The sequence below is a fragment of the Rhinolophus hipposideros genome, assembly GCF_964194185.1.
Source record: "Rhinolophus hipposideros genome assembly, chromosome: 26".
Taxonomy (NCBI): domain Eukaryota; kingdom Metazoa; phylum Chordata; class Mammalia; order Chiroptera; family Rhinolophidae; genus Rhinolophus; species Rhinolophus hipposideros.
In genome coordinates, this window is record NC_138072.1 from 587,168 (window position 1) to 609,392 (window position 22,225).

The 22,225-nt window shown below is 61.6% G+C and overlaps 2 protein-coding genes across 4 annotated transcripts; both read left to right on the forward strand.

Annotated features, from left to right (window-relative positions):
• The first annotated feature begins 297 nt into the window (after positions 1-297).
• PTPN7 (protein tyrosine phosphatase non-receptor type 7) lies at positions 298-12,471 on the forward strand. 3 transcript variants are annotated; one of them, XM_081039125.1, is made up of 10 exons: positions 298-1,030; positions 2,098-2,258; positions 2,768-2,951; positions 3,188-3,272; positions 4,608-4,684; positions 6,786-6,923; positions 7,248-7,358; positions 8,007-8,164; positions 9,477-9,590; positions 10,395-12,471. In XM_081039125.1, the coding sequence occupies exons 2-10, from the start codon at positions 2,137-2,139 to the stop codon at positions 10,486-10,488; spliced, it is 1,083 nt and encodes a 360-aa protein (XP_080895251.1). In that variant the 5' UTR covers positions 298-1,030; positions 2,098-2,136; the 3' UTR covers positions 10,489-12,471. The 3 variants fall into 3 exon arrangements, with proteins under 3 accessions (XP_080895251.1, XP_080895249.1, XP_080895250.1); XM_081039123.1 differs by lacking the exon at positions 298-1,030 and having other exon boundaries at positions 1,484-2,258; XM_081039124.1 differs by lacking the exon at positions 298-1,030 and having other exon boundaries at positions 1,993-2,258; positions 9,477-12,471.
• Positions 12,472-13,008: 537 nt separating this feature from the next.
• ARL8A (ARF like GTPase 8A) lies at positions 13,009-20,947 on the forward strand. The gene is made up of 7 exons (XM_081039126.1): positions 13,009-13,270; positions 17,987-18,067; positions 18,353-18,426; positions 19,029-19,122; positions 19,210-19,277; positions 19,459-19,529; positions 19,918-20,947. The coding sequence occupies exons 1-7, from the start codon at positions 13,148-13,150 to the stop codon at positions 19,965-19,967; spliced, it is 561 nt and encodes a 186-aa protein (XP_080895252.1). The 5' UTR covers positions 13,009-13,147; the 3' UTR covers positions 19,968-20,947.
• Positions 20,948-22,225: the final 1,278 nt, after the last annotated feature.

A 22,225-nucleotide genomic window follows, 5' to 3' on the forward strand; every position in this document is an offset into this window, starting at 1 on the left:
CTTTTCTGCTGTCACTGTTTGATGGCTGAATCAGAGAAGTGGGAGGACGGGATTGCGCGTGTTGGGGGCCAGGAAGGGGTGTTCGGAACGTTACAAGCTAAAGGGGGCAGAGCGCAGGCAGCATGAAGCAGCTGGGCTGCTGGCCAGCCAGGGGCCTGCTGAGACTAGGCTGGGGCGGGGGGCACTGCAGTCTTGGACTTGAGGGCTACTCCCCAGGCCCCAGGCATCCAGGCGCCCCAGAAGCAAAGGAGACATGGGAGTGCCCTGGCAAGAGAGCCAAGACGCCCCACTATCTGTAAGAATTCTGAGTGGGTGTCTGGGTTCCGGGAGGCCTGGAGGGGGCTGGGGCCCGGGAAAGCCCCCCAGGTCCTCCGACAAGCTCTCTGCTACGCCCTTCCCAGGTGGCTGGCCCAGGTCGGACCAGAGGCAGCTGGGAGCTGGGGTGTGGCTCAGGGCCTGGGGATAAGCTGTGTGGCCTGGCCTGGGCCTTTCCTTCCCACTGTGGAGCGGTGCCTGCCTCCGCCTGTGCCCGACCCTGAGCTCCCAAGGCTGGAAGGGGCAAAGGCTTCCGGGGCGAGGGCTCTGAGGCAGACCAGACAGGCGGGCCAAGCAGTCTTTGGCCAAGGTCAGCTTGCACAGCAGAAGCCTGGGCTCTGTGTGGGGGGCAGCATGGAGCTAGGGGGCAGCAAGCAGCCAGAGGCTGGACGTGGTGAAGGCCAGACAAGCATCACAGGAAGCAAGATGGCTTGGACCTGGGGGGCCCGGGCTGGTCAGGAACGTCAGCTGTCGCCCGTCCCCAGGAGCAGGGCCTGGGGCCCATGGCAGCGGAGCTGTGACACTGCCCGCCGCCTGCCCTCGGAGGGCGCCGGCAGGAGGCACCTGACCCCTGGTGGTGGCAAGAGGGCGTGCGTGGGAGGCTGCAAGGAGGGGCGGAGGGAGGAAGCTGGCTTCCTGGAGCCTTCTCAGCCTCACAGACAGACCGACAGACAGACATCTGACAAGAGGCAGCTTGGGGGGCACAGCAGCTTCGGTAAGTGCCCATGGGGGGAAGACAGGTCCTGTGGCCCTGGGGTGGTGGGAACCCTGGGGAGGTAGGGCGCGTCTCTGAGGAGGTGCGTTGGGGGCCATAGTGCCCGGATGAGAAATGGGTGCAGGTCTAGCTGACGTCCCCGAGGGCCAGAGCAGGGGCCCAGGGAGCTACCAGGAGAGCAGAGTGAAGGAGCCCTCCTGGTGCGAGAGCCCCTTTCTACCACCTACCTCTGCAAGGGCCTCTCTGTCCCTCACCTTGGCCCCTGTGGCCGTAGGGACCCGAACATCCCCCCAACATGCCTCAGAAACTGTGACCCTGGCTCTGGTAGATGGGGACTGTCCCCAGGAGGAGATGGCCCCACCACCTCCATGCCCCTCTCATGCCCCCAGCTGTGGCCTCTCCATGCGCTGCCGCTCAAGGGCTTGGTGAGGCCATTTCCTGTGACGGTTAGGGAGCAGGAGATGGGGGTGGGGCAGAGGGGGAAGACGCACCCCCAGTCTAGCTCCTTGGACAGAGACCAGAAGCCAGGATGAACGTGGGAGGGGCCTGGCAGCAGTCAGGACAGAGTCCTGCTGGGGGCCAGCAACCAGCACGCCTGGGTCCCCGTCTGGGTCCCCACCTGGCTCCACGGCTGCCCCAAGCCTCAAGCTTCTCACTCGAAGAAGGCCGACTGGCTGGGCTCGCAGGTGGTGTCTCGCCCCCCCTTCTACTCGGAACACCCACTTCACATTTCCCCCCTCGCCTTCTCTCTCCTGGGTCCCCAGCTTAGAGCCCTGTGAACCCTGGGCTCTGGCAGCCCCTCCCCACCGGTCTGCCCCTTTTGGATTCTGTCCTACCTTCCCCCACACTCTCTACTTCATCTTGACCTTCCTCGGACCTGGACTGCTGGCCCCCCGGGCCCCCCACCGTGGAAACCCTGTCCTTCTGTGGTCAAAACAATACCACTTTGTGGGGAACAGAAGTCCCCCCAGTGAAAATGAGCCAGAGGGCAGAAGGCAGCCTGGGCTAGGGAGCCTCATCCCGCCTGGCAGGCCTGAGGTCAGCAGCAGAGCGGCCGTCTCTTTCAGGCGAGCCTCATGGCTGCGTGAGCCTCCCCTGGGCCCAGCATGGTCCAGGCCTGTGGGGGGCGTTCCAGAGCACCGCCGCCAGCCTGGTCTTTGGGGACAGCCATGACCCAGCCTCCGCCGGCCAAAGCGCCAGCCAAGAGGCACGTCCGTCTGCAGGAGAGGTGAGCTCTTTCCTGGGGGCGGGGCCTTCCAGCCCTGAGCCCTGTCCTGTGTCCCCTCCCTGGGCCCCTCCAGCCCTGACAGCTGTGTCCACAGGGCCCTCAGGTGTTGACTCTAGTCTGGAAGGGAAACCCAACGTGCTGATTTGCATGTCATTTGCATGCCCTACATGTCTGGGGTGCAAAGTCCCATGGCAACCTTGCCCGTGCTCCCTAAGCCCCAGGTTGAGTGGAGGGGTCCCTGGAAAAGGGGGCCAAGCTCTAGGAGGCCAGGTCAGGAATGGGAAGAGGTGGCCAGCGGATGCGAGCAGTTGGGTTCCAGGCTGCACTGCTGTGGCTGACAAAGGGAGAAGGGCTAGCAGCAGGGGCCTGAACCCGGGAATTCACTGAAATTCACTGGAATTAACTGGGCCACAAGTCGGGGGAAGACCAGAGAGGCCTCCTCAGACGTACCCCGGAAGCAGAGAGAATGTCACCAGGCATCACCAGGCCCTGGCTGTGTGTGCCTGCAGGCGGGGCTCCAACGTTGCTTTGGTGCTGGACGTGCGGTCCCTGGGGGCCGTGGAGCCCATCTGCTCAGTGAACACACCCCGGGAGGTCACCCTACACTTTCTGCGTACAGCTGGACGCCCCCTCACCTGCTGGGCCCTGCAGCACCAGCCACCCAGCCCCAAGCAGCTGGAAGAGGAATTCTTGGTAAGAGCTTGAGGTTCACTCTGCCCCCCAGCTGCCACCGGTGCACCCTGGGCCCTGTGGGCAGAGCTCGAGGGAGGACACTGGCCGGTGCTCCTCTTCTGCCCTCCCTCCATCCAGACCCACACGCTCACTCCAGGGGGGAGCAAACAGCCAGGGCTTGGCTATGCCAGAAAAGGGTGGAGGGGCAAAGGGGGCTGGAGGGGTCTCGGCTGTTCACGCGTGTCCTGCCCTGCCAGAAGATCCCCTCAAACTTCGTGAACCCCGAAGAGCTGGACATTCCTGGCCACGCATCGAAGGACCGATACAAAACCATCCTGCCAAGTAAGGACCACGGCAAGGGGGCAAGGGAGGTGGGACTGCCCCTGGGGCTTGGAGAAGATCGAAGGCAAGACGCACGGCCCAGCCAGGGAAGAGTGGCCGCACTTGGGCCTCTTCCTTTGCGGACAAATCTCAACACCACACCCTGGGCGGTGGGGCCTGAGCACCGGGGAACAAGCCAGAGTCACAGCACTGCTCCAGTGCTCGTAGGGACGTAACTCCTGAAAGGACACATGATGTGGGGACTGTGGGGTTATTATTCCCATTTTACAAACGAGGAAACTGAGGTGCGGAGAAGTCGCATACGTTGCCCAAGGTCACACAGCTAGTGACACCAAACCTGCTTCCTGCTCCTCCTCACGTGTAGGAAACACCTAGCAAAGGTCTGTAGAAAAAGAGGTAGCACTGCTGTGGTCCCCAGAGAGGGGCTTTGAAAATCTGGCATGGAGGCAGGGCAGTGGCTGGCAAGGGGACAGTGATAAGGATGGAGAGGGAGGTCACAGGGCTGCCAGCCTGACAGACGTGAGCACATAGGCAGCCTGAGGCCTGAGGCAGGTGGCCCATGGGGACGCTCACTCCCTCCTCCTCGCCGCTCAGAGGAGCCTTACGGGCCGACCCACCTCAGCAACGTCCAGCCTGAAGCCTCAGCCCAGGGCCCCTGCCCATCCTGTCCCGCTGCGCCCAGCCTGTGTCGTCGGCGTGGGCGTGGGCGTGGTGGGGCTGTTGGCTCTCTCAGCAGTGGGGCGGGGACAGCCCTCCCTGTGTCCTAATTGTAACCAGTCCCGCAGCCACCACAGAGGGAAGGTCCCTCTGCCTGAGCTTCCTGGTGCCCAGGGGACTGGGAGAGTCGTGCCCGCTCCCTTTCTCATGAGTAGCTTCTTCGTCCTGAGTGGGTTGGATCCGGAGGACAGGCTGGCACACACTTCATCACTGTGTGACTTTAGGCATGCCACTTGTCAGATCCCGTATTTGCTCCCAGAAAAGCTTCCTCCTCAGCAGCCCACCTTCCTTTCCTGACACCTACCCATGCTACCCTACCCGTGCTGGCTCGCGGCCAGAAGGTCACAGTGCCCTCCGGCAGGTCCCTGCTGCCCGCCCCTCTCCTGGGCAGCCCATGCCCCCCACACTGGTTCACCTTCCCGAGTGGCTGGGTCATGCCCCTCTCCTGCTCAAAGCACGCTGTGGCTCCCTACTGTCTACACAGAAAACAAGCCGCAGCTGCACACAGGTGCTCTGAGCACAGAAACGCGCGGTGGCCGAGGGGGGCTCCACGGCTGTGCCCCGGGGGGGGGGGGGCTCAGTGTTTGACCTCTGATCTCTGCTGATTCTACCTCCTAGATCCCCAGAGCCGCGTCTGTCTTGGCCGAGCACAGAGCCAGCAGGACGGAGACTACATCAACGCCAACTACATCCGAGTGAGTGGCGGCCGTGGGAGGGGACGTCCTCAGGAGCGTCTCCTCGCGGAGCAGGGGGCTTCCCCACTCCAACTCATTGCTGCTGCCCTGCCAGGCTGGCATGGAGCCTGAGCAGGCCGACACTCCCAAGAAAAAGGGCTGAAACGAAGGGCCCCCCAGGTTTCATGAACCCACCCTATTGCCTCATCCCTGACAACCTAGAAATGGGGAGGCAGCGGGCTTGTTGAGGACAATTGCAAGCCTGTGGCTCCAAGCACCTGAAAGGCTAATGGCACCTGCGGCCTGCAGGGGAGGTGCCAGCACAAATGGGCAGTACTCGCTGCCTCTGTGCCCGTCCGTCTCTCTGTCTCTCCCCACCCCCACCCCACCCGCCTGCCTTACCGGCCCGCCTTACCTGCCGGCCTTACCCGCCCGCCTTACCCGCCCGCCTTACCTGCCGGCCTTACCTGCCCGCCTTACCTGCCCGCCTTACCCGCCCGCCTTACCTGCCGGCCTTACCTGCCGGCCTTACCCGCCCGCCTTACCTGCCCGCCTTACCCGCCCGCCTTACCTGCCGGCCTTACCCGCCCGCCTTACCCGCCCGCCTTACCCGCCCGCCTTACCCGCCGGCCTTACCTGCCCGCCTTACCCGCCCGCCTTACCTGCCGGCCTTACCCGCCCGCCTTACCTGCCCGCCTTACCCGCTGCCGGCCTTACCTGCCCGCCTTACCCGCCCGCCTTACCCGCCCGCCTTACCTGCCCGCCTTACCCGCCCGCCTTACCCGCCGGCCTTACCTGCCGGCCTTACCCGCCCGCCTTACCCGCCGGCCTTACCCGCCCGCCTTACCTGCCGGCCTTACCTGCCGGCCTTACCCGCTGCCGGCCTTACCTGCCCGCCTTACCCGCCCGCCTTACCCGCCCGCCTTACCTGCCGGCCTTACCTGCCCGCCTTACCCGCTGCCGGCCTTACCTGCCCGCCTTACCTGCCCGCCTTACCCGCCCGCCTTACCCGCCCGCCTTACCTGCCCGCCTTACCCGCCCGCCTTACCCGCCGGCCTTACCTGCCGGCCTTACCCGCCCGCCTTACCTGCCGGCCTTACCCGCCGGCCTTACCCGCCCGCCTTACCCGCCGGCCTTACCTGCCCGCCTTACCCGCTGCCGGCCTTACCTGCCCGCCTTACCTGCCCGCCTTACCCGCCCGCCTTACCCGCCCGCCTTACCTGCCCGCCTTACCCGCCCGCCTTACCCGCCGGCCTTACCTGCCGGCCTTACCTGCCCGCCTTACCTGCCCGCCTTACCTGCCGGCCTTACCTGCCCGCCATGCAGCCCCTCCTTTGTGGACACCACGCGGGAGCCAAACTGCTCTGCCCCCCGCAGCTCAGGCCCCAAACACCGGACGTGAGCGCAGCGCCCTCTAGGGGCCGGAGCGGGTAGGTCAGCGGGAGGCACAGACAGGTGCGGAGCGTTAGGCAGGGACCCGTGAGAGCGCCAGCCCCCACCTGCCCGCAGAAAGCAGGTGAACAGAGGTCTGGCGTTCACCACCATCTCCAGGCAAGAGGCTGAGGGTCCTGAAGGGGAGAAGAGAGGGCTGACAGGAGTGTGCCTCATCCTGCTACTAAATACATCAAAGTAATATGTAAAAGAAACATCCATTCAACAAATATTGAATAGTAGTTTCTGATGACACGTCAGGAGAAAGCGGCAGGGAGGAAGGAGAGAGCATTTAAAGAGGACCGGATATGCACCAGACTCTCAGTGTACTTTGATGTTAACCTGCAATACACTCCTGCGAGACAGAGATTGTGCCCAATTTACAGAAGAGGAAGCTGAGGCTCACGGAAGCAGGTGGCACAGCTAGTCAGCAGCCGAAAGGGACTGAACCCAGGCGGTCCTCACTCCAGAACTCACGTCCTCTGCACCATGTGGCTTCCGGTGTGTGTCTGTGTGTGCACGTGTGCCTGCATGTGTCTACATGTGTGTGTCTGCACGTGCACGAGTGTGTCTGCATGTGCACACCCACTGGCTTCAGCCTGATCCTAGGCTCTGCAGAGTCTGGGGCTTCCCAGAGCTGTCTGCTGTCTGTCACCACGTCCCCACTCCTTCTGTGCACCCGCCTCTGCAGGGCTACGATGGGCAGGAGAAGACCTACATTGCCACTCAGGGGCCCATGCCCAATACGGTGTCAGACTTCTGGGAGATGGTGTGGCAGGAAGACGTGTCACTCATTGTCATGCTCACTCCTCTCCGCGAGGGCAAGGAGGTAGGAGGGAGAGCCACAGTCGTTGGTGATGCAGGGGGCTGCACACCTCACCCCCCCCACACCCACCTACAACTCAGGGCAGCTCAGAACTCCCCTGGGAGCTGAGGACACCTACAGCCAGGCCCAGCTCACCCCTCTCAGCAAAGGTCCCGCAATGTACCCCAGGGAGGCTCTCTAGCCAGAAGGTGGGCTGGGGTGAGCATTTCAGCTGCAGGTGTCAAGCCCAGGAGAGCCCCCGAGTGGGGTGGGAGGTGAGGAGGGGCCCATCCCTTTCTGCTCCAGCTGATGTGCCCTCCCCCTGACTCCCAGCTCCCTCCCTCCTAGAAATGTGTCCACTATTGGCCCACAGAAGAGGACACCTACGGGCCTTTCCGGGTTTGCGTCCAAGAAGAGAAGGAGCTCCCAGAATACACGGTTCGGCAGCTCACCATCCAGGTACACGACAGGTGCACAGGGAAGCTGGGTCACCCCCAGCCTCTCTGGGACTTGGGGACAACCTCTCCTGGGAGCCAAGGGTTCACTCATGTAAACCTCCTTGAACCCACATCTGAAAGAAGTGCTTGCGGCACAGGACTGAGAGACTGGGTGCCTGTCAGGGCCTCCAGTCTAATGGGGCAGAGGTGACAGAACAGATGGGAGCCAGCAGGAAGGGCCTGGGGAGCAGGGCTGGGCCCCTGGAGTCCTGAGGAAGCAGCCTCAGGGGGTCCAAATCCAAAGAGTTGGACATAGCACATGCAAAGTGCTTAGAAGGGCTTCTGTGGCTGGCAAAGCACTTCTCTATCCACTCGTCACCCTCCCAGCCTCCTTGGAAGTGAACCAACGCTGTCAGTGTCCCATTCTCGAGGTAAGGAACCCCAAAGTCACGGGCTAGATGGAGGCCGAGCCAGGACTGGCCCCTGTCCCGGATAGCACTCCCATCAGCACTTGGGAGGAGAAGGTGATGAGCAGGAAAAATGGCTGGGCCTACGGCTCGGGGACTGTGACCAGCCCCCTGGGACCATTCCAGCCTTGGCCTCCCCTGGGGCCAGCGAAGAAGGCTGGCAGTGCCACCTGACCCGGCTTTCACACCTGTCCCCATGCCAGCATCAGGACAAGTGCCGGCCAGTGAAGCACGTCCTCTTCTCGGCCTGGCCTGACCATCAGACCCCAGAGTCGGCTGGGCCGCTGCTGCGCCTCATGGCTGAGGTGGACGAGAGCCCAGAGGCAGCTGCCAGCACCGGGCCCATTGTGGTCCACTGCAGGTATGGTGGCCCACCCTCCATGCAGCCCATGGGCCAGGTCCCCTTGCCTCCTGTGGGTCTCTCCTGGGCAGGCCCAGTTCTCACCGACAGGAACCTCTCGCTTCAGCCAGCACTCCGTTAGTTCCTCCTTCGTGCAGCTCCCTAGTGTGTGGGTGGACAGCCAGGCACAACCCAGCGAGGCAACAGAGTGTCAGGAAGATGGGGGTCGCTGGGGCAGGAGATCAACAGTCATTCAACATGGCCGGATGAGACCCTGCTGCCGTGTGAGAGGCTAAGGGGACACTGTGAGCAGGATGGGGGACTCTGCCCTGACAGGTGCACAGATGATTGTCTTATCTGTCACGGTGCGGTGATAGATGGCACTGGGCACACGGGATCACAGGACCAAGTTGCCCACTTTGGCCACAGAAGGTTTTCCAGGAGAGGGGACATCTAAGCTAAGCTGAACCCTGAAAGGTGACAAGGGGTTGGGGAAGTGTCCCAGGAAGGTGGCACAGCATGTGCAAAGGCCTGGAGACCGATGTTCAAATCGACACACTGCTGGGAGTAGCTAGAGGCTGGGGGCCTGGAGGTCTTAAGGGGACAGTAAGGACAGGTGAGGCAGGAACGCCTGGTGACCAGGGGCCCTCATAGTGGCTGAGAAACTTGGATTTGCTTTAGCTACAGCGTAAAAAGTGGGTTGGGATGGAGTAGGAGGCGTGCAGGGGATAAGCCTAAAACAAGGACACCGTCTGGGGGTGAGGGAAACAGGCAGGAAGTCCAGACAGAGGGGCTCATGACCCCACACACAGGGGCCCGTGGACCTCAGGCTGGGAGGTGGCGAGTGGCTTCTGTCAGGGGTTCACACAGGGTGACTTGCTAAGAAGGGGGCTGAGAAGGTTTTAAAATGACGGACAGATGGAGTGATGGAGAGAGAACTGTGGGAAGGACCAGTGGTGGGAACGGGCTGAATGTCAGGAGCATAACAAGTCTGCACTGGACAGAAGTCATGGTCAGATGAGGAGGGCTCGGGGGCCAGCCAGTCCAGCGTGGGCACTGTCACTTAGAAACCGCTGTTAACTGCTAAGAAGAGAGCTCATCAAAACCCACACAGGGACCCCAGGGCGACAAGGCACAGGTTTAGAGCAAGGCCAGCGAGAAACGGCACTCGTCCAGTGCCAGCTACGAGCTACACAGCCCCATGTCTCCAGCCCCATGTCCCCAGCCCCCAAGTGGAGTGGGCTCAGTCCCTGCTGCCTTCTCTGGAGTTTGCTCCCTAGACCCATGGTCCCCACTCCCCTGTGACTTCCCACTGCTCCCCGCCTACACCCAGTGCAGGGATTGGCCGGACCGGCTGCTTCATCGCCACCCGGATAGGCTGTCAACAGCTGAAGGCCCGAGGGGAAGTGGACATACTGGGCATCGTATGCCAACTGCGGCTGGACAGGTGGGTCCGTGGGTGTCAGCAGGAGCAAGAGCATGAGCGGCATCCGTGCGTCGCGGGCTCAGAGCGCTTACAGGCACTTCCTGTGAGAAAGGAAGGGGTCCCTTCTGCTTACAGAGCTGTTTCCTGGCAATAGCCCCCAGGAAAGAATCTGTGCATGAGCCTTGGCGTGGGGCCTGGGGTGAAAGGCACCACTCTGTGGGCTCAGCCGTGCCATCAATGCTCTTTTGTTTTTGTCTGGTTGTTTCCCAAATCCCTACTCAGGGGAAAGGTGGGGGCATGGCGTACGGTTGGTTCTGGATACTGGGGATACTAGGGATACAAGTATCTAGATACAAGGGGTGCCCAAAGGTCACTGCATTTCGCGACAGAGGACCAGGGAGCAAATGCCGACTTGCAGCTCACCGAGCAACCACTGTATTTCTCTAGGCCCCATTTGTCTGTCTAGAGAGAAGTAACGGCCCCTTCTGCAGAGGGCTGCCGTGAGTGAACGTGTGTGAAGGTTTGGGAACGTGAGAACCTACTGTACACATGTGTGGGGTTATTATTTTTACTTTTAAGATTGTTGGGAAGAGGAAATCTTGGGGCTCAGGAATGTTCCTGGCCCGGCCTGAGGGGCAGGGGCCTGTCTGCCCCAGGAGCTGCTGGTCCCACAGGACCATCCTGCTCTTGTGGCCCACCCCAGGCTCAGCCCCTGGTGGGGAAGGCCTGGGGGGCAGAAGATGGAGTAGGAAGCAGAGAAGAGGGATCGGTGTGACGGGAAGTCAGGGCCACCCTCGGGACTCATGGCGTGTGCTTGTCCCACAGGGGGGGCATGATCCAGACCGCGGAGCAGTACCAGTTTCTCCATCACACCCTGGCCCTGTATGCGGCCCAGCTGCCAGGGCAACCCAGCGCCTGACGCCTGGCGCCTTCCCCAGGCCTGGGAAGGGCCTGGGGACCCCCGGATGCACTTGGGGAAGCGAGTATGTGCGGTCACAAGATACTCAGCAGCAAGGACCAAGGCCAGGCTCCAGGTCTTCACCACTGGCCACGCCTCTGCTTCCTCTACGGGCCCCAGCGGGACACCAGGGCGAACCTCACTTGTCTCTCTGAACTTAAGGACCAGAGCTTGCGTTTCGGCAGATCTGAGAGACGCCCAGATGTCCTGTGAGCTTCAGCCTCCGTGTGTATGACACGGACACCACGTGCTTTGCTGCCATTACAGGGAAAACAAACGGTCCCAGATGTACCACCTTCCTGAGCTGGCAAGAGGGTGATCCCAGGACCGTCCCCACCTGCATCTGCCCAGGAACACGCCAGACACCAGAGCTGGGAAAAGTCTGGCCTGACGTTGGTCATTTTCCTATCACTGACTGCTTCCTCACCCCACATGTGAGGGCTGGATGCCCCCAAAGAACAAGGACCCAGATTCCCCCTGAGCCCACACGATTCCTAGGAGCACAGGTGACCGGGCCTGGCAGCTGAAGTCTCTGGAAGAGGGAAAGCAGGGACCCATCAGAGGCCCAGCGGGCTGCTCTGCCTCTGGAGCTGCCGACCCCTCACCCCAGCTATCCCCTAGGGAAGCCCGCATTGTCCTTTCAGAAGATCCCCTGGGCACCTTGAAAGCACCAAAGGAAGGCAAGGAGACAGAGCCCAGCTGATGTCAGATGACCAGCCCCACCCTGCATTTGCAGAGGACGCAGGAGAGCGTGTTGTCCCCACGAGCAGTCTCAGTTCAAGCCCTCCATGCAGACCTGGGCTCAGAATGACCGGGCCCCTGCTAGTCCACCTGGAGAACTGCATCCCCTCACCATCTCCACAGCAGCACCTCCAAGGCACCGGCTCCATGCAGCACTGACCCGCACCTCCCAGGAAGGCAGGCAAAGCCTTCGGCCTGGAATCTGACGGGCCGCCCATGCCCAGGAGGCACAGTCTCCCAGGCACTCAGCCCCTGAGGTCTGCATGTGCTGACGCCAGGTCTCCATGGAGCCCCCACGGGGCCGGTCCCAGAGGCCACCAGGGGCTCCTCACGCCAGCCCTCGCGCTGAAGGACACACACAGCTGAGACTGAGATGGAGGTTAGTCTCCTTCCTGACTCAGGAGCTGCCGTCCCTACAGCCCCAGGAAGGGGCTCGCACACACCTGTCTCCCCCAAACCACCTGTCTCCCCGTGACACTGGCCTGAGAGGTCCTGCCTGGACGTCACACATAGCCAAATGGAAGCAGCTGCACAGACGGCGACGGCCCCCAGGCCCCCACCGTGGGCCCCCACAGGCCTCCACCCTGTTCCAGAATGTAGAAGGCAGAGCTCTGCAAGAGACTGAGTGGGAAAATAAAGATTCTTGCAAGGCTGATTCCTTTCACCTCTCCTCTGTCTTCTCAGGCCTCTGGAGCCTGTTTTTAGCAGCAGAGAGAGCAAGAAACCACAGGCAAGGAGCAGCTCTAACCACGCATGTGCACTTTCCCAGCCCTTCCGGGACACGTGAAACAAAGTGAAACTGAGTCAATTTAGGGCCCAGGGCAGGCTGTACTTTAGGAGGTAGACAGGGCTAAAGAGCAGAGATCAGAAAGCCAATGCTCACTACCCAGAATGCTCTGGGGCCAAGACTGCCATTGTCCACTCTGGTAACTGTGTGGTCACTGGGGCCGTCTGGGTGGGTGTGACAGACACAGTTGGCACTGATGGTTTATGTACATTTGACAGCCAAGTACTAGGGAGCGCCCAGCATAAGTTGGGGGCTGCCTTGAAGCCTGGGGCTGTCCGTGCACCCCCAACCCCAGGGTTCGGTTTGGGTCCTCTGACGCGGGCACCCTGGCGGGCCCTATGCCTCCCCCCATCAGTCCTCCAAGAAAACTTTGGTATTTACCAAATCAGACCAACTTTCCCATTTGCCACAGAGCTTCCTCACTGGACCGCACACCCCACTTCACCCCAACCCACCCCCAGGATGTTTCCTGTTTAGTATCATGGTGACATTAGTAAAAATGAGCCTCAACCTGAAACAACTATTTCACTTTGGGTCAGAGTCTCCTGAACAGGTGGTCCAGGTAAATTGTGAACAAAAGATGGGTATGGAACCGCCCTACACGGTGTTCCCCCCGTTAGGTGCGTGGGGGGGGGGTCCGCGCCCAGAGATCCTCGTGGGCAGGGGGATTGGGGACAAAGCCTCGGTCCCCTCCCGCTCGCAGAGGTGCTCCCGTCCCGGGAAGCGGGTGAACCAGCCTCTTGTGCTTCGCGGGCACCTCACCCACCCCGGGCCCACACCCTTTAAGGCCGGCGGCGCAGCCCTGCCTCCCCACGCCGCCCGGACGCCGCAGCGCCCGGCCCGTCCCGAGCCCCAGCCCGCGGGCCCCGCGCACCCTGCCCCGGCCCGGCTCCGGCGGGAGGCGCGCGCGCTCGGGCGCGAGCAGGACGCGGCCCCGGCTCGGCTCCGGGCGCGCGGGGGGCGGCGGCGGCGGCGCGAAGCCACACCCAGCGGCGAGCGGATCCTGCGCGAGTCGTCCCGCGCCCGAGCCCCGCGCAGCCCGGCGGACCCCGCGCACCGAGGCCGCTGCGGCCGAGCGCGAGCACAGCGACCATGATCGCTTTGTTCACCAAGCTGCTGGACTGGTTCAAGGCGCTGTTCTGGAAGGAGGAGATGGAGCTCACGCTGGTGGGGCTGCAGTACTCGGGCAAGACCACCTTCGTCAACGTGATCGCGGTACGGGGCCGGGCCGGGCCGGGCGGGGGGGGGGGGGGGGGGCCGGGGAGGGGGGGGCCCGGGGCCGGGGAGGGGAGGCCCGGGGCCGGGGAGGGGGGGGCCGGGGCCGGGGAGGGGGGGGCCCGGGGCCGGGGAGGGGAGGCCCGGGGCCGGGGAGGGGGGGGCCGGGGCCGGGGAGGGGGGGCCGGGGCCGGGGAGGGGGGGGCCGGGGCCGGGGAGGGGGGGGCCGGGGCGGGGGCCGGGGGCCGGGGGCCGGGGCGGGGAGGGCCGGGGGCCGGGGCGGGGAGGGCCGGGGCGGCCTGGCCCCGCCCGCCGCTCGCTGGGGACCCGGGGCGCCGCCTGGCCCGGCCGGGCGCCGCGGGGAGGAGAGGCCGGGCGCCTGGGGCCTAGCGCGGCCCGTGGAGACCCGCGGGCGCGCCACCCGCTCTCCTGCCGGCCGGGGTGGCACGGCTGGGGCGGGGGACCAGGCGACTGGGCTGGGACCGGGACCTGCGGCCCCCAGGGGTCACGAGGCCGGAGGGATCCTCTGCCCGCGGCGACCAGCGCCCTCCGCCCCCGCGCAAGGGGGCATGACGGAGCGAAAGTGCCGGGCCTGCCAGCCCTGCTGCGGAGGGTCGCGGCACCGCGCCGCCGAGGGGCTAAGGGAGGGGGCCCGGGTCAGGCCAGCCCCACCCTGAGGCCTTAACCCCTTCTTGCCGGAAGAGGAAGCCCCGGCGCTATGGGGGGGGTTGTGTCCCCAGGGAGTAGTGGAATCAGCTGAGGCCCTTGGCTCCGGCCCAGACTCCTCCTCCCGGAACCCCTCCTCTACCAAAGCGGCTCGCAGGGGTCGGGGAGGCTGGCATCGGAAGGCAGTTTGGAGTCTCCTGCAGGCTCAGAAGTTGCAGGAGGAGGTGCTGGGGCCAGAGGATGAGTTCGAGGGGTACTGCCCAGTCTGGGGACATGGGAGACAGTGGAACTGAGGGCTTTCCGTAGTCAGGACGCAGCTGGGCCAGTGAGAGACTTTCAGAGCCAGGGCAGTGGTGGGGAAGGAGTTAAAGTCTCCTCCTCAAAAAAAAAAAAAAGGGGGGGGGAGATGAGCTCTGTGGTGTGTGAGCTGAGGCTGCAGTAATGGTGCGGCCTGCGTTTCCCAGCCTGGCTGGACTGGGCTTGTAGGGTTCAGGAAGGCTGGGGCAGGGCTGGGGTTGTCCAGGGACCTGGTCCCACTCCCTAAACTGCGGTTTCTGAGAATTGTGGGTTGGCCAGAGACCGGCCAAAAATGCCGATGAGATAGGTCAGCAAAGAAGTGTGGCCCACCTCGGTACCCCCCTGCCTGCACTGTTGCCCAGTGTCCCAGAGGAACACTGCCTGAGACAGGAGGGCAGAGGGAAGGCTGAAGGGCCAGGTAGCTCCCATCACACGGTTGGGCATGGCTTCCTTTCTCAGACATGCTTTGCAGATGACCTCTGCCCCTTCAGGACCATAGTGGGTCTTGTGGTGTGATGGTCTCTGAGCCAACATCCACCCGGGCGCCTGTCCACTCGGCCCTGGGCCGGCCAGAGACCTCGGCTAAGACTCACCATTGACCTGGGCTCTGTGCTCTTTGAGGGCCCGTGCCTGGATCCTGAGCTACAAGCAGGATGCATTTAGATGGGGAGAAGTCTGTGGGGTCAGGCCAAGAGGAGAAACAAGTCTCTGCCAGCCTCCCGGCTGAGTGTAGGTGTCACCTCTGATTCCCATGGGCTCTCACTGTTAGCCGTGCTCCCGGACGCCGTTCCATGGTGCCCCGGTGGCTCCACTTCCTGTCAGGAGATCTCTTCTAGGCCAGCGTCACATCCAGAGACTAGGACACTACAGCAGGTCAGGAACAGAACCCTCGTTACAGACTGCACTGGGTCAGGAGTGCCCATGATGTCCAGGGAGAGTCCCCTCCCCGCCGTGTCCCCCTCCCCGCCCCATGTCCCCCTCCTCGGCCCATTTCATCTCCCCTTTTGACGTGAAATTTGCCCTTCAATTCACACATCCTAAAAGTGCAAGCAAATGTCCCTTTAACGACGCTTCCCAAGAAAAGCCACCCCATGGCTGCAGTGTCAGGGTCACTCCAGGTTCTCAGGCCCTCCGGGTGCCTCACCGTGCTCTGCTCCGTGCATGGCCACTGTCGAGACAGCCGGAGCCCAGCGGGGACCCTGAGCTCTGTTCCCGTGCCCAGCACTGACTCTCCCACCTCCGTTCCCTCTGCTGTTGGTCTGTCTCCCCAGCCTTTCCTCCGCCCTGGTTCTGTATTCACTGTGTGAGGTCCGACTGTAAATAGAAGCCAGTTGATAGAGCAGACTGATGTCAGCTGGAAAAAAATTATAGTGAGACTTACAATGCTTCTAAGAACCTTAAACTCATCTTTTGAGTTCTGAAATATGTGGTGTTAGAAAGTAGATGTTTTGCCTAAGGGAGCCGAGAAGGCCATTCTCAAATATTTACAAATGTGGACGGTTGTGCTGAGGAAGAACTAGTCTTGGGGCATCCAAGGGGAGACGTAGGAATGGGTGGGAGTTACAGGAAGGTGGCTGTTTGACTCATTCTAGAGAACTTGGGGAGCGTCGGAGCTGGCCCAAGGTGGAAGGGACCAAATGGGATTCAAGTCAGAGACAAGAGGTTGACGCAGCTGACTTTAAGGTGACAGTCGTCACCCCTCTTTGTCCACGGGGATACAATTCCAAGACCCCCAGTGGGTGCTTGAAACCGAGGCCTTATGTAGACTATGTTTTTCCCTGTACATACGTACGTGCCTGTGATAAAGTTTAACTTGTTAATTAGGCACAGTAAGAGGTTAGCAACAACAGCCAATAATAAAATAGAACGATTATAACAATAGACTGTAATAAAAGTTATGTCTTATTGTACATACAACATGGAGATGCTGGACAAAGGAACGTTCACATCCCAGGTGGGACGGAGCAGGATGGCACAAGATTTCATCATGATACTCAGAATGGCGTACAATTTAAAACTAATGAATTGTTGGTTTCTAGAATTCTCCGTTCAATAATTTTGGCCTGTGGTTGGCTGCGGGTACCTGAAACTGCAGAAAGTGAAACCGTGGATAAGGAGGGACTTCTGATTGTCATTGAGGAGTGTGTGACACTAGGAGGTGTGAGCAGGGAAAGGAAGTTTTAACGGGTTCCACATGAGCTCCGACTCCCAGCAGAACTGGGGGTGCTGGAGGCAGGAGCCAGGCTCCCTGAGGGTCCTCCTGCCACCCCCTTCGCCCATGATCACCTTCTGCCAGGCTGGGCTTTTCATGAAATAGGAGCCAGTGGGTCTTCTAGCTGTTAGAGAGCAGTAATGGGCCCTCATGCTGTACAGCCACCATGTCGAAGCATTTGGAACCCTTATCTGCCAATGTCTCCAAATCCAAAACCCTTCCTGCCATTTCTTAGAAGGAAACCGTTCCCCCATGACAAGAGATAAGCAGTACCTGGGCTTCGTTCCTGACTGTCTTCACCGGCCGGAATGGGGGTGGAGTGGATATTAGTCCAGCCGGTCCCCACGCCGCAGCACCCTGCTGAGAGTCGGGGGACTGCTGGACCTGGGCTCTCCTTCAGGGCACCCCCTTTTACTCAGTGATCCTGACTGTCAGGGGCTCTCGGACCCTTTTGATATCTGATAAACTCAGAGGCGCTTTCCCCAGAGAACACACACACGGAAGTGTGTGCACACGACTGTGACTGTCAGGGGCTCAGGGGTCCCCAAGCCCATGTGGGCCCAGGTTGGGGGCCTTCTCTCCATTGTCCTGAGCAAGATCTGGTTGATGAGCTGGGTGGGTCCTGCAGACAAAAGCGAGTCAGGGCGCCGTCCTTTAGGTGGGACCTGGGGGTCTTCAGTAAGGCTCACAGGCTCTGAAGAAGAAACCATCATCCACACCTTGCTGGTGGTCAGAGCATTGACCTCTTTGCGTGACCCACCACCCGGCAGAAGAAAGTGGCCCCATAAAGGAACAAGGTCGTCACCCCTGGTTCAAGGTTAAGTCCGTCCCATCGCCTCCAGCCTGCATCTGGGAGAGCCAGCAGAACGTGGAGATGACCCTGGAGGGGTTTGGTCCGGCCGTAGGGGTGGCCTGTGGCTTCTTGAGAATAATCTGGAGGTCTTGGAGACAATTCAGGGGGAGAAACAAAAATTGTTAGAGTTTGAAAATGGGTTCTGGGAAATAGAATGATAGCCAACTCCTAATTATTCAACATTTACTAATGTTCTTAATATAGAACGGGTCCCTTCCCCCAGAAGCTCTCGTCTAGGGGGAGACACAGAGTCAACAGACACCTACCCCCACAGGAAGGGGGTGTAAATCAGCACCTCCATGGTGTGCCCTGCATTTTGGGGGTGGCTGATGCCCCAAGTTTTGGGCTTGAATATTTCCATCTCATTGGAAACACGTCTGCTTCCCTTGAGACCCCTGACTGTCCCGCAGCCCGTTCAGGTCTGCTGGGAGGTACGAGTTCCTCTCCACCAGGGACCAGGTCCCGCCCTGGGGCTTCTGTCCCGAGGGGACTGAGTAGACTTGAGAAGAGCGTCCAGAGACTGGCGGGCCTCTTGTTTCACAGGTGATCTCCAGGTGGGGCTGGTGCGCAGCCCTGGGCCGGCCCATGCGCCCTCCCTGGGGCTGGAGGAGCGATGGCCTGGTCTCTGGCCTCCGCAGCCGTGCCGTCTGAGGGGTTTGCTTTTTTCTGATTCTGACTCTCCCTCCAGTCAGGACAGTTCAATGAGGACATGATCCCAACTGTGGGGTTCAACATGCGAAAGATCACCAAGGGAAATGTGACCATCAAGGTGAGTGAGTGCCGGGGACCGGAGGCGGGCGGCACAGGGGCTGCAGCAGGCCCTGCCCATGCGCACAGGCGTGTGGTGTGTGAGTTGGGGGGCGCAAAGGCATGGGGGGAGGGCACCTGAGGCCCTGGGAGGAGACACTGACGGGAAGCAGAGGCTTGGGTCCCAGGTAGTCAGAGGGGCTTGGACAGAGGAAGAGAGTGGGAGCAGGGGACCTGGGCAGGGTGGTGGCAGTGGAGTACTTGGTGGCCTGCGGCTGCTGACCCCGCCTCACGCTCTCTTGCTCAGCTCTGGGACATCGGGGGACAGCCCCGTTTCCGCAGCATGTGGGAGCGCTACTGCCGGGGAGTGAGTGCCATCGTGTAAGTGCCACAGGGGCTCCTCGGCCTGGCCGCTCGTGAGTCCTCAGCCACACCTCACTCTGTGGTGCTTGTTTCCCGTCTGATAAACGCTCTGGGCGCCCACAGCCAGTCTGGGGCCAGAGCGTCAACCGGCAGACATCCCTGTGCTGTCCCCACTGTCTCCCTGGGTCCCCTAACCCAGCGCCACTACTGGCCTGCATTCTGTGTTTTTACATGGTCATTCCCTTGCTTTTTAAAAATAATTTTACCCTCATGTGCACGCCCTAATGGAAGATTGTTTAGTTTTCATTGTGTTTAAAGTGATTTCTACGAGACGTCACGGAAGGAAACCTTCTGGGCCTTCCTTTGCTATTTAACTCAACCCTCAGAGGGTCCCCGTGGGAGGGGCTCCGGGGAATCCCCGAAGGCCCAACTCGCGGGCCGAGGAAGGGCTTCTCCAGAGCCCACTTTGGAGGACGGGATACTCAGGCCTGGCAGCCCCAGCACATGTCACTGCCATCAGAGCAGAGAACGTTCCTGGAGCCCCTGCCCGGGCCCAGCTGCTCGGGAGCGGTGACCAGGCCACAGCTTGGTCAGCATGCTGCCCGCCCCACCTTCCCCAGGTACATGGTGGACGCCGCTGACCAGGAGAAGATTGAGGCCTCCAAGAATGAGCTGCACAACCTGCTGGACAAGCCCCAGCTGCAGGGGATCCCTGTGAGGCACCCAGGGGTGGGGGCGTGGGGGGCGCCACAGGGGTGGGGGGCCGCCCTGGACCTGGTCCTTGTGCCTCATCCTCTGTAGGTGCTAGTGCTGGGTAACAAGCGGGACCTCCCGGGAGCACTGGATGAGAAGGAGCTGATCGAGAAAATGTGAGTGCGCGACCTCTGCCCCTCCTCCCTGCCCCCTGAATTCCCCAGGCTGCGGAGCCCCCGGCTCGCTGCAGCGCTCAGTGTTGGCCACACGGGCGCAGCAGAGCCCACCTTCCCAGGGCCGCGCCTCACCTGGTGCCCTCGCCCCGCGGCCCGCACATTCCCCTCTGTCTTCCCCCAGGAACCTGTCTGCCATCCAGGACCGAGAGATCTGCTGCTACTCCATCTCCTGCAAAGAAAAGGACAACATTGGTGCGTGGGTCTGGGGCAGCCGCCGCGTTCTAGGACGGCGTGGGCAGAGGGGACGGGCCCTCGGGGTGTTTGGGGCAGCAACTCCCACAGGCTGTCCCTCCAGAACGGTGCTCCAAACCCAGAGCACTGTGCTTCCCCTGGGGGGCCAGGTTCGAGCACCGCCCCCTGGGCCCCCGCCTGGCTGTGGGATCGCCCCGCCTTGGGCCTGTGATTCCCTGCCCCCTCCGCCTCTCAGCACCCAGACGCCCCTGCCACCTGCTTCGGGCTGTTTGGAGCCTGGCTGTAGTTTGGGGGGCCCTGGGCTGACGTCACTGCCTCAGGTGTGCCTTGACCTCCCCAGCGGGTCCAGCCCTGGAAGCCCTGTCACCTCTCTCTTATCCCCACCCAGACATCACACTACAGTGGCTTATTCAACACTCAAAGTCCCGGAGAAGCTGAGACTGCGGCCCGCCCCCTCGGACCCGGGACCCGCCATCTGATCCTGAAGCCGAGCTCCCCGCCCACCCTACTGTCCCCCTAAGCCCACCCCTCAGCACTGGTGTGGGGTGGGATCCTCTGGGGATCCCAGAGGCCTGTTCTGCTGAGGTTTGAACTCCTGTTTTTATTGTAAAATAAATCGCCCCCCTTCAGGTCCCCTAACCTCTCGCCCTTCCCTTCTCACCTGTCCCTTCACCCTGCCCTGCTTCCTTCCCTTCCCACAGCCCTGGCCCCCAGCCCCTGCCCTCCCCTCACTCCTGTCCCCTTACCTTTTCAACACTTCTGTTATTGTCCTGTGTGTATAGTATATATATGTATATATATTTTAATTTTTTTAATTTAAGCAAAGACTAAAATCAACCATTTGATGCTGCAGGGGTGAGTCAGGATCTGGGAGGGGAAAGCTGTGCAGGCCGGCTTGGGGCAGGCCCCGATCAGGAAAAGTGGGGGCTGGCACATGGGGCAGGCCCCAGCCTGGGCACTGGTGGCCGGCCCATGTCCTGTGCATTCCCACTTCCCGGTCTGGCTGTCCCTGCTTGCATGTCACAGGCTGCAGGAGCCCCCAGAGGCGCCCCTCTCTGCCCCCAGCCTCCTTTGGGCCCCCAGGTACAGCCAGCTGCCAGAGACCACCGTGCCCTGGAGGGGCCAGTGCCAAGCGCCCGCAGCCCCTCCCCCTCCCAGGCCCCACTCCACGGGCACCTCATTTTCTGTTCTCATTTTGCAGAGTTGCACAAGGAGAGAACTTGGCGTGGGGGGGTCAGGGTGACTCTTTAGGTTTCGTGTTTGTTTATTTGTTTAATTTAATGATTTGTAAAGTGATGTCCCTCTTCCTTTTTTACACTTTTCAGCTCATATCTAACCTCTGTTTGGAAAATGATTCTTGTAACTGTACATTTTTTTGCCTCCTAACAACAAGAATAAATTCGCAATTTTGTGCTGGGGGGGGCGTGTGGTGCCAGTAACTTTTCCATAGATGTCATGGAATGACTGGCAGGCCCAGGGCCGCCAGCACCCCATACACGGGACACAAACAGCCACAGAGAGGCAGGCACGCGCCCACACGGGCTCACAATGGCACTTCTCAGAACAGCCTCTGCACGTGTGCCCGGCCCTCGCCACCTCCTGTCCTCATCGGGCCTTCCTGTGGCCTCAGCTGGGCCTGCAGCTGCCAATTGGAGCCAAGGGGTCCGTCTAAGGAGCTGCTGGGGGCCCGGTCATCATGGCAGGAGGGGCTGTCCCTACCTGTTTCCTTAGAGCCAGAGCAGGACCTCACCTGCAGCCAGAGTTGCGGGGAGCCTGGAGCTGGTGAACTGTCCTCAGGGCAGATCCTGGAGGCCTCCCTCCGGGGGTGCTGCTGCTGTCCTGGGAAGGGCAGTGCCCTCACTGCCCTGCCCAGGTCCAGCCCTCTTCCCACCTTCGGAGCTGGTGCCTCCCCTCGCTGCCCACAGCTGCCGGCCCTGCTCACCCAAATCCGAGGCCATCTTGACCCAGTTTTACAGTCAGCCCCACCTCCCCCAGCCTCCCCTCAACGAGGAAATGGAGCAGGCCCCACAGAACACACCATGCTTCTCCTTCCCTCCAGAATGGCCAGGGCGGGCCTGGGCCTGCCCTGTTGGGTCTGAGCTGCCCCAGTCCCTCCTGCTGCCCAGGGCTTCCTCCTGGAGGCGACTGCCAGTCGTCAGAGAGACGCCTGTCTGCCTGGGAGGACGGAACCGTTGCCAGAGGAGATAGGGAAAACCGTGGGCAGATGGAGCTCAATGGTTTGGGGGTGTCTTCCTAAGATGTTCCTTAAAACGTGTCCCTTGGTGAGGTTGGAGCTGGGGCCCGGCTGCCCCTGCTCTCTGGCTGCAGGCATTGGCTCTGCCTGGAGCCTCTCGTTCACCGGGGGAGCAGGACAGGCTGTTTCTGTGTTGACCTGCCTTTGCAGTGTTCTCCAACTGAGGAGCGAGCTTTGCGATTAGTCCTGAGCTGGTTACGTGCAGGCAAGCGCCATGCTGCCCTAAGGCCTGCACACAGCAGGGGCCTAACACAGAGAGAACTTGTCAATGTTGCCCAGGGAACAGACTGAGTTAAGGCCACCCCGCCAGGCCTCTCTAGTCCTGGAGAATCAAGCGCCTACCTGGAGGAAAGGAGAGGTGCCAGGAGTCACGTCAGGTGCTTTATGTGTCTTGTCCTATTTAGTGACTAGTCCTTGGGCGGGAGGTGTCATTCCTCCTTGC